Source organism: Spermophilus citellus (assembly GCF_964194105.1).
Source record: "Spermophilus citellus genome assembly, chromosome: 4".
Lineage (NCBI taxonomy): Eukaryota > Metazoa > Chordata > Mammalia > Rodentia > Sciuridae > Spermophilus > Spermophilus citellus.
Window position 1 is genome coordinate 125,499,123 of NC_138185.1, and position 17,293 is coordinate 125,516,415.

At 34.6% G+C, this 17,293-nt stretch overlaps 1 protein-coding gene across 1 annotated transcript in view; it reads right to left on the bottom strand.

Moving 5' to 3' along the window:
• UNC13C (unc-13 homolog C) overlaps positions 1–17,293 on the bottom strand; it is a gene marked incomplete at its 5' end in the record, with an annotated part of 578,171 nt that overhangs the window by 95,364 nt on the left and 465,514 nt on the right. Inside the window, one exon of the mRNA XM_081292419.1 lies at positions 4,033–4,121. Within this exon, the coding sequence (XP_081148545.1) occupies positions 4,033–4,121 (89 nt within the window). The remainder of the gene's footprint in view (positions 1–4,032; positions 4,122–17,293) is intronic.

The following is a 17,293-nucleotide window of genomic DNA, read 5'->3' on the forward strand; positions in this document are numbered from 1 at the left end:
ACAGACACACACAATTACTTAGGAGAATGGGAAAGTTTGGGAAATGGCCAAATCACTGCAATGATAATGAGAAGCAGGAATTCCAGTCAGCATTTTAAAGTACTGAGAGCAAGTCAGTCCCATTCTTCTTCCACATACAATGATTTTAATTTTATTTGAAAAGTATAAATTACCCAAATTTTATATAGTAGTTTAGGCTTTTTCACTATATAATGTTTTCATTATGAATTAAACAAAAAATGCATGTTTATTCATGTCACCCATTTTATAAATACTTAATAAATATCTACTGTGTGCCAATCACTATTTTATGTGCTGAGAGTACATCAATTAATGAAATAGGCAGAAGTACTTGTTCCTATAGCATATATGAGACCTTACTTTGTTTTTTAGTTCTTGCTTTTACCTAGTATGATGAATCTTTAATAGATTTTAAATTAAACAACTTGGATGTCTTTCTTGTTCCTAGTTCTTTAGTAGCAGATTTGTAAACACACTGGTCCATAATCTGGGGCATATATTCAAGACCTGATTCTACTTCTACCATTATGTTTGGCTTGTCTCCCATCGTTTTTTTTTTTTTTTTTTTTTTTAATTGTTGTGGGGATTGAACTTAGGTGTATTTTATCACTGAGCTATGTCCCCAGCCTCCTCCTCCCCCCCCCCCTCCTTTTTGAACAGTTACTGTCTCACTAAGTGGCTAGAGTGGGCTTCCAATCTGTCATCTGCATGACTCAGCCTCTCTAGTCTCTGGGATTACAGGTGTGCACCACCATGCCCGGCCAGTCTCCATATTTGGATCCTGACTTCTCCTTGGTTTTCTGTACTGTTGAGAACATCATTCTTACCCCTCTAGACTTGCCATTTGTATTGGTTCCTTGATCTTCGGATCTCTGCTGAACCCTCTGGGTATGACTCATTTCTTATCTATCTTTATGGTTATCAGGTTTCATGGAATAAGCTCTTCTAAGCTCTTATTCAGAGGAATTAATCCTGGCTATTTGGCTTTTATCTGGCTGCACCTGTGTCTGGTCTCTTATCAGGTAGCAGTTGCAAGGGAGGGAGGAAAAGGGAATGGTAGGGAAAGTGGGCAAGGTCTGGGTCTTTGTGGTGGTATGCATACTTAATGGGGCTAATAGAGTAGACACTTGACAGGATAGAAATGAAAGGCAAACAATATTAGAAATTTCTAACAGGTTGATTTTCCACTAGGTCATCAATGATCCTGATGGCTTTAATAAGAATTATCTTTTAAATAACTACTTTCTTTTGCAAAATTCTCAAAATCAAGGCATGGGGATGAGATGATAGACTGAGCAGAGAGCATAAAATTTATGTTTCAAATATGTGAAAAGTAGGTTCTTAAACAGATCTATATTATAAACTCAATCATAAACCAGCTCTGTGTGTGGGATCAAGCATATGGAAGAAGTATTCTCAGTATTTCATGGACAATACCACTCTATGATTACAAGAGACCAGGGTAAACAAACACCTGCATTTCACCTAAAAAGCCTTTGTTTCTATCAATTGTTCTAGTAAATTCACCAAAAAATTCTTTCCCTCCCTCCCTCCCTTCCTTCCTTCCTTCCTGGTTGGAAAAGTTTTTATTAACTAGCTTGAATAGAAGTAGTGCCACTAAATAATAAAAGACTTTGCTAGCACCCAAGGAGTCAAATACTCAGAAGAATTCCTATGAAATATTCCCGAGTCCTCTGTATATTTAATCCATCCAGCCTCTGGTACTAAAGGTATCAGTAAGAAAGACACAGCAAAGAAACAAACAAAAAATTGAAAAATATGCGTGTAAGCAGAAATCTAAGTGGCACAAGTTTTGAAAATTTTAAGAACATCTTTAATAAATCACTGAAGTGAACTCCTGTAGTCATGCATCAGGAACCCAGTTTTCCATGTTTCAAATGTGTGGTTTGGCTCTTCTCTGGCTTACGGCAATGTCATCCTAGCTGGTATATATAGTAGAATAATTGATTGTTTTTCTTAATACTATAAAATCAAACTGATTTTTGAGGTTAATTATGTACTTATTTTTAAAGCTTTATATTGCTAATTTAGACCTGAAGAAGGATCAGTTGAGACTGAATTTATCTAGTTTGGCTTTGCAACAAATCACACTGATCACTGTGGACTTGCCATCCATTGCACGTGTGACGTATCATAGCAACGGGCATATAATAATTATTCTTTTTATAAGGAAAGTGTGACATATGGCCCGTTTACTCTAATAATCCGAATAGCCCTAAATGAATTAAATGCTAAATTATTTTCTATACTTAAAAAATAATGAAGGAATGGGTCATGGGTAGCCAGGGGTTTCAATATCTAGGCTAAAATATCCGAACTCATACAACTAAAACACTTCAGATGCCCTTCTAATAGCCCCACTCCTTCTTTCAGAATTGACATCTGTCCTTTTTTTTTTTCAAATCTGAATTCATAGGTTAGCCTTTGCAAACAAAACATTCTTCCCTTTCAAAAAAAAAATCAAAATACCAGAAAAAACACTTTTACAAGGAGTAATTTAGTATGCTTTATTTATATTCTAGTTCTGTTTATTTTTTGTGAAGTTCTGAACACTTTTCTAGCTAATTTTGACTCGTTTTTTCTCACCCTAACTTTGCTAAACAATCCCTCCTATTGCTTGTAGCCAAAGGCAACATTATTTCTGTTAACCACCCATTAATGTACAACCAGATCAGAGGCAAGCCAGAAATGGCTGAGCCAAAGCCCCATCACTAAGTGCCAGAGCCAGTGACACCCCACATTTGTGAACAACTGCTGCCTCTCCAATTCCAGGTACAACTACCTTCCTGTTGCTGGTTAACATTCAGGCCAAGTAGGCAAGGTCATGCAGATCAGCTAACAGAACTGAGCAGAGGCATCAACTACCCTAATCTTCCATTTGGCTTGAGTCTCCTGCTCAGCACCTGAGCTGTGAATGCCGTCTCCATAAGGACAACACCACTTGGCTAACGGAGTTGTTAACACAACTCTGATAATCAAGAGAAGGATAAGTATGTTTTTTTTTTTTTTAACTGTGTTTTATTCTTGTATTTGAGGGGAAAAAATGATGTTTTCAGTGTTGCTTCTGTTTAGTCTTTCTGATTAAAAAAGGCATTGGTAATGAACAAATGTATCTCTCTACAACATGTTAAGTAATGAGTAGTGCTTAAAGAGATAGTCCCTGCCATTGAAGAAACCTTTATACTTTCATTGGAAAACTGAACACATAGTTTAAATTGGTAAGACAACATGTATTGAACTAATATTTAAATCAAATTCTATAGTAAATTAATGAACTTCAAAGATGTATTTGTTTCTGTTTTAACATTTGATAATAAGATGCTTCTTGCACAGGACCAAAATCAAATTTGTTTATGGTGAACTTCTCTTGCTTTATAACCATACCATGTACAGATTAAGTTGACTTTTTTTTTAATATGGAGAAAATGTAGATATGTCAGTAGTTTTCAAACTCCTGCCTATGGGAGAGTTGCAATCAGATTCCTAAGGCTTAAAATGGAGAATCTTGACTTCATTTTATACAGGGTTAGGGATTCAGGCATTCTGAAGCACAACCACATCGACCGACATGTATGCCAGGAGCACAACCTGTATTTCTTTCATGTGTAAAATTTTTTCCTTCCTCCTTCCCTTTCTCCATACTTTCAATAACCAATTGCCAACCTCTACACGCTGGGATTGCAGACAGGTATAAGACATGATTCCAGCCCTTAAGGAGCACAGAAGAAAGTGATGGAAACCAGACTAGTAAATTGAAATGTAGAGCACAGTGTTGCAAGTGGTACCCAAATGAAAGATACCTAGAGTTCTGGGGAGCATTCAGCATGACATCACTAGTAGAGGGAGGGGTCACAAAAGAGTTTTCAGAGGAGGCTATACTTATATCAGGTTTGGAAGCTAAAAGGTTTTAGTCAGAGGAATATCACTGAAGCCATGAATATTACAAATGAAATCTAACACATTTAGATAACAACTACTCAGGCCACTTACCTTTCTCCATATGTGACGCTGAGCTCATCCAGAACCCCACTGAGTTTAACTTGAAGTTCTTTTAGAATGGTACTAGCTTCGGGATCCAGCTGCAGAAAGATCATAAACAATGTTACTTTGGAGTTTTGAGAATTATGCCTTTGTTTCTATTAGAAGCATTTTCTTCTTATAGTCAAACAACACATACATAATTTTCCCTCTCTTTTTGCCTTTGAAATCAAATCAAAAAGTTTAGGAAATTTTTAAGAAGTAGGGGAGGGAGTTCTTGCATATGAAAAATTTATTGAATTGCATGGCATGCTTACAAATAAGGCTAGATAGCAAAGTTTTGTTGACTACAGCAGTGGGATTCAAGACATGACCAAAACATCATCCAGAGTACTATATTTTCATAATTTAGAAAGCCTAACATGTTATACAGTAGTTAAATATATGTGTTGCTTCAAAATATATTTTAGTTTTCAATATCACTGTAAAGCAACAGACCCACTAGAAATATAAATTCAGTTAAAAGTTAACTTTTGAGAACATGTTGAGTATACCTAATCCAAAATGCTTGAGACCATAAATGTTTCAGATTTCAGAGTTTGTCATATTTTAGAATATTTGCTTAGACTTTACTGTGTTAGCATTTGTTATCCCAAAATTTGAAACTTGGAATGCTCCAAAATCTAAAACTTTTTGAGTACTGTCATGACACTCAAAAAATTTTGAGCTTGGAACATTTTGGATTAGGGATGCTAAACTTGTATTCATATTGCTCATTCTTGGAAAGTATATTTTCCCAACTTTAGAATTTTAAATTAATGGGAGAAACAAACTATCTACATACTTCCATGTTTTTCTGGAGTTAATAGGTCTGAATTCACTTCCATGGTGTCATTTGTAACTTGGAGTTCAAGATTCAAATCTTAACATTTTTATTTTTCTTTAGGACCTCAATTATTTGGAATTTAGAGATAATCTCATAAGCAAATTTGGGGGTAAAAGAAAAATAACCAAATCAAGATAATTTAATTGTGATGCTCACTTATACAGTGCAAAGTTTAGAAGACCATTTTTCCTTTTATCTTATTGTTCTTAAAATATTGTTAGTAAATATAACCAAATAGCTTACTATAAGTAAACACAAACAATAGCCTACCAATCTTCTAGCTTGAATTTATTTTTACAATTAACAGGTAAGTTCAACACATACTTTACCAAGTATGTAGAAAATCATGTTTTTGTTTGTAAACAAAATGAAAACTTTATAATAGATGTATTGTATCAAGCAGAGAGAAATTCATGTGAAAGGCAACCTGGAATATTCTCTGAAATTAAAATGTAAGTCAATCTTCCTTCCTTTATCCTTCAGAAATTTAGTTTGTTACCATTAATATCTATAGTTCTTACACAAGCTGATCTACTGAAAAGAATTGGAAGGGATAAAGACAACTTTTGAAAGTAAAAACTTCAAGCATGGTTTACTGTAAATGAGACAATCTAAGAAGCATATCAAATAAATATAGGACCCAATGTCAGTTTAATCTCCTGGGACCTAGTCCAGGACCAAGAAGTTCCCCTGAGTTTACCTAAATTCTTGACCTAAATTCTATAATCCTCCAAGAGTACTTTATAATGCTAAGAAATGGTTAGGAGGAAGTATTATTCACATTCTTATCAGCTGGGTAGAACATGACTGTAGGAACATGACTAAAAACATTGAAATGAAAATCAAAAATTGCATTTGTCATCTGAGACTTTCTGATTATATCACATCAATCCTTGATGTCAGTTTCAACTCAAATCTAGGTAATTTTTAGGATTGCTCAGTTTCTGCCCCTCTATCAGAGCCATTTTTTTTTTTTTTTTAGTATCAGATGTGCTCATTGCCCTTGCACACAGACACACAGGCTGCCATAGTATAAGACTCTTTTGGGAATGGGAAAATTACAACAGCTGGAGTCTCCATACATTCTGAGAGTTCTATTCAGGTATTATCAGCTGCAGGGCAGTGATGCTCAAAGGCAAATAAATGGTATGTACTTACTTTAAAAAACCTAGGACTGATAGTATTTAAACTCAATTAGCCTAACAAATCATGGCTTCTTAAACTTTAATGAAGAAAACATTTGTGGACTGCCTGCTCCAATCCTAGGGACCAATGCAAGCTGGAAATTTATTATTATATTTTCTTATTACTCCTCTAATTCCAAATTTAATTTGATTTCAATTGTATAAAAAGGTTGGAAAAATGGAATTAAGAAAGAGATTCCCATTTGGTGTTCTGCAGACTCTTTGCTCCCTGAAGTTATAGGTAGCAGTTCCCTGCTCACATTTCTGTACCTCAAAAGAATGGCTCTGAAAATAGAGATGGTGGAGGCGGGGGTGGGGGGAGTGTGGGGGAGTTCTCATTTAAAGATGTATTTAGAACAAAAGAAACAATTCAAAAAACAAAACAAAACAAAAAGATGGCTCTTTGAAAAAATAAATAAAATTGACAAACTCTTGGCCACCCTAAGGAAAAGAAGGAGAAAACTCAAATTACTAAAATTTGTGATGAAAAAGGAAATATCACAACAGACACTATTGAATACAGAAGACAATTAGAAACTATTTTGAAAATTTATACTCCAGTAAAATAGAAAACCTTGAAGACACCAACAAATTTTTAGAGGCATATAATCAACCCAAACTGAGTTAAAAGGACATACACAATTTAAACAGATCAATTTCAAGCAAGGAAATAGATGATGCCATCAAAAGCCTACCACCAAAGAAAAACCTGGGACCAGCCGGATTCACAACTGAGTTCTTCTACAAGGCCTACAAAGAAGAATTAATACCAACACTCCTCAAATTATTCCATGAAATAGAAAAGGAAGGAACCCTTCCAAACTCATTCTACAAAGTTAGTATCATCCTGGTACCAAAACATGGCAGAGACACATCAAGGAAAAAAAAATTTCAGACCAATATCACTGATGAACATTGATGCAAAAATTCTCAATAAAATTCTAGCAAACTGTGTACAAAAAATGTAAAAATATAGTGCATCATGATCAAGTGAGGCTCATTCCAGGGATGCATGTTTGGTTCAACAAATGGAAATCAATAAATACAATTCATCACACCAATAAATTTAAAGATAAGATTAATACGATTTTATCAATTGATGCAGAGAAAGCATTTGACAAAATACAGTACCCCTTAATGTTCAAAACACTAGAAAAACTAGTGATAGTAGGAACATGCCTCAACATTGTGAAAGCTATCTATGCTAAGCCCAAGGCCAACTTCATTCTAAATGCAGAAAAATTGGAAGCATTTCCTCTAAAAACTGGGACAAGACAGGGATGCCCTCTTTCACCACTTCTATTCAACATAGTCCTTGAAACTCTAGCCAGAGCAATCAGAGAGACAAAAGAAATTAAAGGGATAGGAATAGGAGAAGAACTCAAACTATCATTATTTGCTGACTACATGATTCTATACTTAGCAGATCCAAAAATCTCCACCAGAAAACTTTTAGAATGAATAAATGAATTCAACAAAGTATCAGGATATGAAAACAATACCCATAAATCAAATGTATTTCTATACATCAGTGATGAATCCTCTGAAAGAGAAATTAGGAAAACTATCCCATTCAAAATAGCCTCAAAAAAAAAATTTCTTGGGAATCAACATAACAAAAGTGAAAGCTCTCCATAATGAAAACTACAGAACACTAAAGAAAGAAATTGAAGAAGCCTTTAGAAGATGGAAAGATCTCCCACACTCTTGGATAGGCAATATTAACATTGTCAAAATGGCCATGAAAGTGCAATACAATTCCAATTTAAATCCCATAGTCATTTCTTACAGAAATAGAAAAAGCAATGAAATTCATTTGGAAAAATAAGAGAACCAGAATAGAAAAAGCAATCCTTAGCAAGAAAAGTGAAGCAGGAGGCATCACAATACCAGAATTTAAACTATACTACAAAGCTATAGTAAGGAAAATGGCATGGTATTGGCACCAAAATAGATGTGTAGACCAATGGTGCAAAATATAAGACACAGAGACAAACCCACATAAATACAGTTATCTCATACTAGACAAAGGCTTCAAAAACATATATTGGAGAAAAGATAGCCTCCTCAACAAATGGTACTGGGAGAACTAGAAATCCCTAAGTAGCAAAATTAAAATAAACCCCTATCTCTCACATGCACAAAACTCAACTCAAAGTGGACCAAGGACCTAGGAATTTGAACAGAGACCCTGTGCCTAAGAGAGGAAAATGTAGGCACAAATCTTTATCATGTCAGATTAGGCCTTGACTTCCTTAACAAGACAAATAAAGAGCAAGAAATAAAATCAAGAATTAATAAATGGGATGGACTCAAACTAAAAAGCTTCTTCTCAGCAAAAGAAATAATCAATGAGGTGAAGAGAGAGCCCACATTTTGAGAGCAAGTTTTTGCCACATGCATGTCAGATAGAGCAATAATCTCCAGGAAAGGAACACTTCTATGTGTCTAATATACTAGGGCTGCAACTTTACCAGGCCACTTCCTCATCTTTGCATCTCCCAAGTCTCCCTAGTGAGGGTGGTAATGGGACAATAGACAAAAAGAATGCCAGTGATCTCTCTAGATGACTGGATCTGGTTTTGTTCTTGTCTGGGTAGTATGCATTTTATTTATGTATTTAGGTATTGAGAATTGAACCCAGGGGTGCTTTACCACTAAGCTAGACCCGTACTGTACTTTGGTTTCTAAGAAGTTAGCTGACTAAAACAATCAAGTTTTGACCAGCCCCTTTGCTAAAAAATAAAACAAACAAACAAAAACTTTTCTAACTACTAGTTTACTCCTTCTCATGGAATTGCTTACAAAATTATAAGAATTAGTTTGTAGTACTTTAAGTTTCGTTTCTATCATACACTATGAACTGATATTTATTGCTGTCACTAGACAGAAACAGGAGACCTGTACCTGCTGTTCATGTTTACTAATTCAACAAATGAGCAATTGACATCTCTACAATTATATACAATCAATCAACAAATATAAGAAAAAACGTTCAATATCTCTAGTAATTAGAGAAATGCAAATCAAAACTACTCTAGGATGTCATCTCATGCCAGTCACAATGGCAGTTATCAATAATACTGACAACAATAAATGTTGGCAAGAATGTAGGGGAAAAGGCATACTCATACATTGCTGGTAGGACTGCAAATTGTTGTAACCAATCTGGAAAGCAGTATGGAGATTCCTTAGAAAACTTGGACTAGAACCACCATTTGACCTAGCTATCCCACTCTTTGGTCTATACCCAAAGGACTTAAAATCAGCCTACTATAGTAATGCAGCCACATCGATATTTACAGCAGCTCAATTCACAATAGCTAAACTGTGGAAGCAATCTAGATGCCCTTCAATAGATGAATGGATAAAGAAACTGTAGTATATATACACAATGGAATATTACTCAACATAAAAAGAGAATAAAATTATGGCATTTGCAGGTAAATGGATGGAGTTGGAAAATATCATGCTAAGTAAGCCAATCCCAAAAAACCAAAGGCCAAATGTTCCTCGGTAAGTGGATTATGATTCATAATGGATGGGAGACATGGGAAAAATGAAAGAACTTTGGTGGGGCAAAGGGGAGGGAAGGATGAAGAGGAGATATGGGGGTAGGAAAGATGGTGGAATGAGATGGAGTACACGTGTGAATGCACATATGGTGTGATGCTACATCGTGTTCAACAAGATAAATGTAAAGTTGTGCTGCAGTTGTATACAATGAATCAAAACCATTCTACTGTCATATATACCTAATTAAAATTAAAAATGTGTATTTAGTTTTCATATTAGTTTTATGTACACACTAAGGTGGTTTGTCTACCTGTTAATATAATAGCTTTGAAATTATACAAACAAAGTTATGTAGGTGACTTGGGTGAAATTGTTATTTTCCCTTAAAACTATTGAATCTATCTTAGGTATTTGGTGACTCACAGTTCTTCTCAAATAACTGGTTATTACTTCAAAATCTGAAATTGTAAGATGACAGTAATTTGAACATTTGATGACAGTTTTAATGCTTTGTTTTAATGCGTTTCTAAGTAGGTTCAAAGGGAACCTATTTGGTCATATAACCAGGTCAAATGAAAAACAAGCCAAAAGGGAAAATTTTAGTTTCAGTTTCTGATCCAAATAATACCACTAAGATAGGCACAGTAATTCTAAGGCCAATTGTATGACTCTTGAAAATTACATGTCTTTTGCAACAATGAGAAAAATGGCATGTATATCATATTTATCCAATTATAAGGTAATCTTGTTAGGCAACAAAATTACCAATACTCGAGTCTTTCTGCATTTCTATATGTGCCCAAATTACTCCTACAAACCTTCTAAAGTTTTAAGAAATAATAGAATGGGATTTAAGATGTTTTTGCCTAAATTACAAGTGGCATATTTTAAAATTATTAGCTACTTTAAAAGAGTAAAAAGCTACATAATATTTTTCAGCAATTTTTGAAACATAGCCAACTTATGTGATAATAATAAAAATAAACTTGGGTTATTGTTTTATTACTTAAAGTTATTATTAAAAATAAAAGGAACAGAAAAAATTTTTAAGCATTTGAAAATCATTATAATCATTTATTCTATAGCATAGACAGAATTAGCTTGTGTAACTCAACAACATAATTAGCTGGCTAAATAAACCAAGTTTCCATGTAAAGGGGAATACAGTCAATGACAATTTAAAGGTACTGGGTAAAATTCTAATTTATAATTTAAGGTTTCATTTCCACTTTAGGAAAGGTTTGGGAATTCTAAAATCTAGGCCAATGAAGTATAGTTCTCATGAGCAAAATAAAACATAGTCATATATAGGTAGTCACTGAGCTTTTACACATTGTGCTTTTACCGCTTTGTGCTTTCGAATATAAATAACTTGTCTAGGAAAGAGAGCAATAGGCAAGTTGTCTATTAAGTTCTTTTTCCTTAAGCCTCACTTTTCCTTTAAAATGCAAATTACTTAGCGCTTTGTTTTGCAAATCTTCCCTCCAACATTCCTCCCTGTAATAGAAGCTTTAGCTTCTACGTTAACTGTCCTTTTTTTTCCCCTATTAATGTGTATATAGTGCTCTCATAACTATTTTCTTATAAGCCTATCTCTTCTATAGAATTTTACCTTACTTTTCTAGTATGGGTGTCTGTCCCAATGTCCTTCATGCTGAAGGATTTACCAAATGTTTGAGGAAGGAGTTGAGAGCAGACAGGAGCAGCTCTGTTCTCCAGAGGCTGCTTCTCCTGGGACAGATAACCTGGCATCAACTATTAACAGAATCCCATTGCCTTTGAAATCACTTATTTCCTTGCAACACCATATCCTGTATTTACCAAGTTAGCGTTGATTTCAAATATTTGTGTTATTATTGCCAGACCATGTTAGATTATGCCCTGATATTTGTTTAGTTGAGGAAACATGATTACCAAACCAACTCTGTATGTGTTGTGTATGTGTGGGTTTTCTTTTCCAGCACAGATTGTTTCCTTATGGATCTAAAGAAAACATACCTTCTTTCACTTTCTTTGAACAGCAATTGCTAAATTGACCATCAAGATCTTGCTAGGGTTATTGGCAGTGGGCTGCAAAGTGGCATTGAGACTCTTCAGATACAGCGATACAAATTCTTATAAAACAGACTTTACATGGAAGAAGTTAAAAGATCTTTAGTGTGAGTTTTCTTTCTTTTCCACAGTTTTTACTACTATCTCATTTCCTTTCTTTTCTCTAAGTTACTAGGCTGCCTGGCCTTGTGTTCAGCTTATCAGTATTAGGATGCTATCATCTGCTCATCTAAAGAAGTACAGATCAGGAAAGAAGGTTACTGCCTGGCCCTCATTTCCCTAGAAAATGGGTCTGATGTTTATACATTAAAAAGGGTTCATCCTTTTTAATATTTTTAAATTAAATTCTTATTTTTTTTGCTTTAAATACTGTAATACTTTTGCATAAATTCTTTAATATTTTTGTATTAAATATTTTAACATTTTTAAATTAAATACTTTAATAAATGCAAATTTCATCCCTATTTCTATGAAAAAGAAAGCCTTATTTCTAAGAAAAATGTTTAATTTGAGCTCATGGTTCCTTCCAGGTTTTGTTCTATCCATTATCCCTTTCTCTTCATCTTCAATCCCTCTATTGTTTCTTGTATTGATGCCTCATCATATAAATATGCTCCAAAAACATTTATGTTAAAATAAAAAAAAACATTGAACAACTAATGACAGAATACTCAACTAATTTGGAACTTCCCTCTCATTGATATGTAGCTAATATCTTGACCTTCAAACTGCTTAGGACATTTAGCACAAAATGTGTTGACTCCACATCCTTCTCTCTGAAATATTTTTAATCCTCTATGATGTGGCTTCTGCTGTGAATACACTACTGATATCGTCACATATAGATCACCAATGATCTCTTAATTGCCGAATGTAGTGGCCTTATTTATCCTACTCAGGCTTAAGTCACACTGTACTTTACTCAATTTCTCAAGCTCTTATTTTCTTGCTTCTCTGAAGATTTGTGTCTTGTGTTGCCTTAAGTCCTCTGTGTACCCCTGATATATTATTTTTCCTTTCTAGTCTTCTTTTGAATCTACATTTTCTCTTTGAGCAATCACATTCATGACTATGGCTTCAACTACCTGCATGCTTATGACTCCCAGATTTATTATTCATAGTCTTAATATAATGCCTGAACATTAGGTCTATATTCTTGAGTGCCTAAGATTTTTCCACTTTGATAGTGCACATAAATCTCAGTCACAGCAGTATATCAAAAATGGAACATTACATGGCCATCTTTTAGTATTTCTCCTCTTGTTTTTGCTGATTTGGTTAATGACATGATTATTAAAGGCACCTTCGACTTCTGAGTTCTTCCTTCCATATTTACTTGGATATTAAATATGACTGAAGAATATCTCTAGAATGTTTTCTCCATTTTTTCCTGTTCTTTTCACTTCCTGATTCAGACTTTTTCTAGTCTAGTATAGTACAATCATCTCTGAGTAAGTTGTGCTCTTGTTTCTTGTTTTCCCCTTCCAACTTCTAAATGTTGTTCCCAGAGTTGTTTAATAAATCCAAATCTGATTTTAGCACTTGCCAAACCCTCAAGCTGGCTTTCAATCTGGGAAGTGTTGCAAGATATTTCTCAAAATCTTCTCTGGGTTCTTGCTCTTTCTTTTATTTTGAAGAGTTCAATTTTCTCCAACCTTTCCACTTACCAGAATCTATTTACCTTATAAGGCCCGTCAAACTTAAAATATATAACTTGAGAAACACTGAAAAATTCCTTACTGAACCTAGCATTACAGTAAAGTCCCTGAATTCCCTAAATCACTTTGTAGAGCTATGGTGCTCACTTGGATAATCCACTGTGTTGTCAGAAATAAAACACATTGTCCTCTCTATTGCAGACAAATGTGCCCTAGCTCTAACAATGCTACTCTGCTTTTTTGTTTCTTTTTAAAAATTCCTCCTTAGAGAGATTCTCTTCAAGAACATGGATGACCATTTTCAGAGAGAGACTATGCCATATTTCCTTATTCCATTTAGATGTGCAAGAATGTTATGCTAGAAGTATCAGTTGCAGTGTATAAATTGGTGTTTCTTACTTGGTTTCAAAAATTTGAAGAACATCAGTAACTGTCTCCCATCCTAATTAAAGAGTATGCAGTGAATCCCACTGTCATTGTGCTTCAAATCAACTAAATGCCTTTGAGATATGTTAGTTTCTTTAGCCTAGACAACTAAAGGGGGAAAGAAAAAAGAACTCATCTTTTGAAATTCATTCAGTGTAGTTTTGAGTTAGTGAAGATGTAGCAAAGTTTGGATTTCTGTTTCTCTGTATTGTTTTACTTTAAATCACATCTCCAAGTCTCATATGAATGACATGTCATTCTTTTCTCTTAGACATTTTCTTCCCTTCTCGTTTACACCGCACACCATCCCTCAACTTTATGGATTGCTAACAAGGTTCTTGTCCTTCTAACTACAGAATTTTAGAATATAGTGCACCTTGTTTCTTTTTGAAGTGAGAAAAACCAGCACCTATATAATGTGTCATGGTTTTGGAGCAACATTGAGATTGAAGTAGAAGTTATTTTCTCTGAAGCAACTCCCTTCTGAAGATATACATTAAAAAAAGACAATTGTTAATAGACTAGGTAAGAAAAATTCTGAATCAAGAAGTGAAAAGGACAGGACAAATGGAGAAAACATTTAAAAGATATATCATAAATCATGTTTGACAACCCAAAAAATATGGAGGAAGAAGATAGAAGTCAAAGATGACTTTCACATTTCTGCCTTAAGCACCTGTATTCTATTAACCAAGTCAGAGAAAACAAGAGGAGAAGTAACTTGTAAAGAAATCTGGAGCTTATTAACTTCATCTATGAGCTGCCTAACTGTACAACTGTACAAAGTAGGAATATGTTGAGAATATAAGAAATGAGACAATCTATGTTCAGAACATTATTCTCTTAATACTGCCTTTTTACCCTGCCCCACTCTCTTTTCCTTTTGGCTGTTCACATGACCTCATTTATAGTGAACCACAGTTCACCACTATGAATACACGTTCAATTAACTGAATTCAGTACCCATTGACCTCAAGTGATAGGAACAGAGCATCCTTAGTGAGACATGTGCAAGAGATGCCTGAGGAAGCCAAGCCAGACATGGTGGTGCACACTTGTAATCCCAGAGGCTGGAGGGATAAGACAGGAGGACTGCAAGTTCAAGGCTAGCTTCAGCAATTTGGCGAGGCCCTAAGCAACTTAGTGAGAACCTGTCTCAAGATTAAAAGACAACAAACAAAAAATGGCTGGGGACGCAGTGGTAAAGTGTCCTGGGTTTAATCCCTACTACACAACAACAACAAAATCAAGAGAAATGCTTGAGGTCTCTGAGGACTACTCTGTCAATCTGTCAAGTAACAGATGAGGGAGGATGGTCTGGGTTTAAGAGGTTAGGTTTCGAGTATCAGGAAGAAGGAAAGGGGACAGGCTGGTTAAGGGCTACCATGTTACTTATAAGAGGCATAAGTTCTGGTCCTACAGCACAGTGGGGTGTATATGACAATAGTGCATTGTGTATCTCAAAATAGCTACAAGAGAGACTTTTGACTGCATTATAAAGAAATGATAAACTTGATAAGTATGCTAATTATCCTGAGTTGATCATTACAATGCATACATGAATCGAAACATCACATAGTACCACATAAATATGTACATTAGGTGTCAATCAAAAAAATGAGAATAATAAAGACCCAAAAGCAAAAAGAGTGGAAAAGGAAGTTTTCTAGTGACTACATTGAATTATGGTTTGTTATGACAGGTGTGAGCAAGTCAGAGTGATCACAACAAAATAATGACATGGCCTTATTATAGAGGATGGCAGTTTTAGTGAAACAATTTCTTTCCCTCCTGGCTGTGTCATGTATCTGTTCTTAAGTTTTCTCTAGGTTCAGAGAGAGGTTATTCTAAAAGGAGATTTGGCAGTATATGAGTGACCCTCTGATCTCTCTAATGCTCTCGGGAACAAAGTTAACAAGGAGCACCCGCTGGGACCCGTATTTCATTTTGACATGGATTGCCAGCCCAGAAACCTCTCAAAACCACCTTGATAGTTTCTTCCTTAATTTCACAAGCTCATATGTTAGCCAGACTTTATGTGGTCGTAGTGCTGGATTCTTAATAATATTTATTAAATCACTTCAATACAAAGTGCCCTTCTAGCCCTCCTTATTCTTTTAATTTTCTATTAAATCCAATTTGTTAACACTAATTGCAGAGATGGTTAGGGAGAGAATCAAGCAATATCTACATGCTGAAAATAAAGGGCTAGCACTTAATCATTCAGTCATCTTTGTTATCTGGTACTCTAAAACTGGTTGCTTTTACTGAATTAAAGTAAATTTGAATAAAAATCTTACTTTGGGGGCTGGGATTGTGGCTCAGCGGTAGAGCGCTCGCCTAGCACGAGCAGGACCGGGGTTCAATTCTCAGCACCACATAAAAATAAAGGCATTGTGTTGTGATATTTACATCTAAAAATAAATAATTTTTAAAAATCTTACTTTTGAGCTTGATTTACACAATGAGAATCCAGAGATTGGAGTTTATTTGGACTACTGCAGATCAAGATATAATAATTACAACTTTCATTTAAAGAATATTTTTAAGTTTAAAAAGATTGTTATTTCTCTCCCGTGAGTCTTATCTCTTTAATCCCTTGAATTCTCCTAACAAAGTCCAAGGTTCTTTTTTTGGAGGGTGGAATGGGGTAGTGCATCTTAGTAATTATTGTATTTTTAGTGCCTAGTAAAATTTACAGCATGTAATATGTGCTCAGCAAATAAATATTTGTTGAATGACAAATGAAGGTATAAATTCTGTTTTCATGTTCCACCTGTTCTGGCCTCTATTTTCCATAAAGCATTCAGCCTGCAGGGGAAGAAATGTTTAGAATGGTCCAGACAGACATGGAGCATTGCGATTCTGGGTATCTCTTTCATTAAAAGCTGAAAGGTATCTCTACTCTGTTTACAAGATCTTACTCCTTGTAACTCCTTGAGGCCAAAGACATCTTTTTAATGGTATTTCCTACTCCAATTCCTGACACAGCAGATGCAATGAATACAAGTAGGTAACAATGGATACTTAAATATTGCCATTTACAAAGTTTTTAAATTCTTCAAGAAACAATTTTAGAACTGAAAGTAAAATAATGGAATGAGTTGAAATTGACTATTTTGTTATTTAACTATTTCCAGTATATACTGTATAATTTATTTGGTAGTTGCTGAAAAAGATAAAACAGCCAATTGACCCTCATTAATTTGTTTACTACTAAATTATATTTCTATGTATATTGAGGGGAGAAGTTGAGTTAAATCAGAAACCTGAATATTAAATTTAAATCTATCAAATCACTTTTTATAAGTTTATGTACAAAATCTAGAACGTTTTTGGGAAGTGCTGGACTTTTTATATGATTGCTTCTTGGTCACCTATATTTTGGAGTTATTACATTCCTTGATACAAATATTTGCATGCAATATCATTTGCTGTCCCAATGACCATTCAAACACATCAAATCAAGATTCAATATATTGTACAAATTAGATTGTAGATGAAGGAAACATTAATAAGTCCTACCAGAAAGTAGGCTGGTAAAAGTGGAG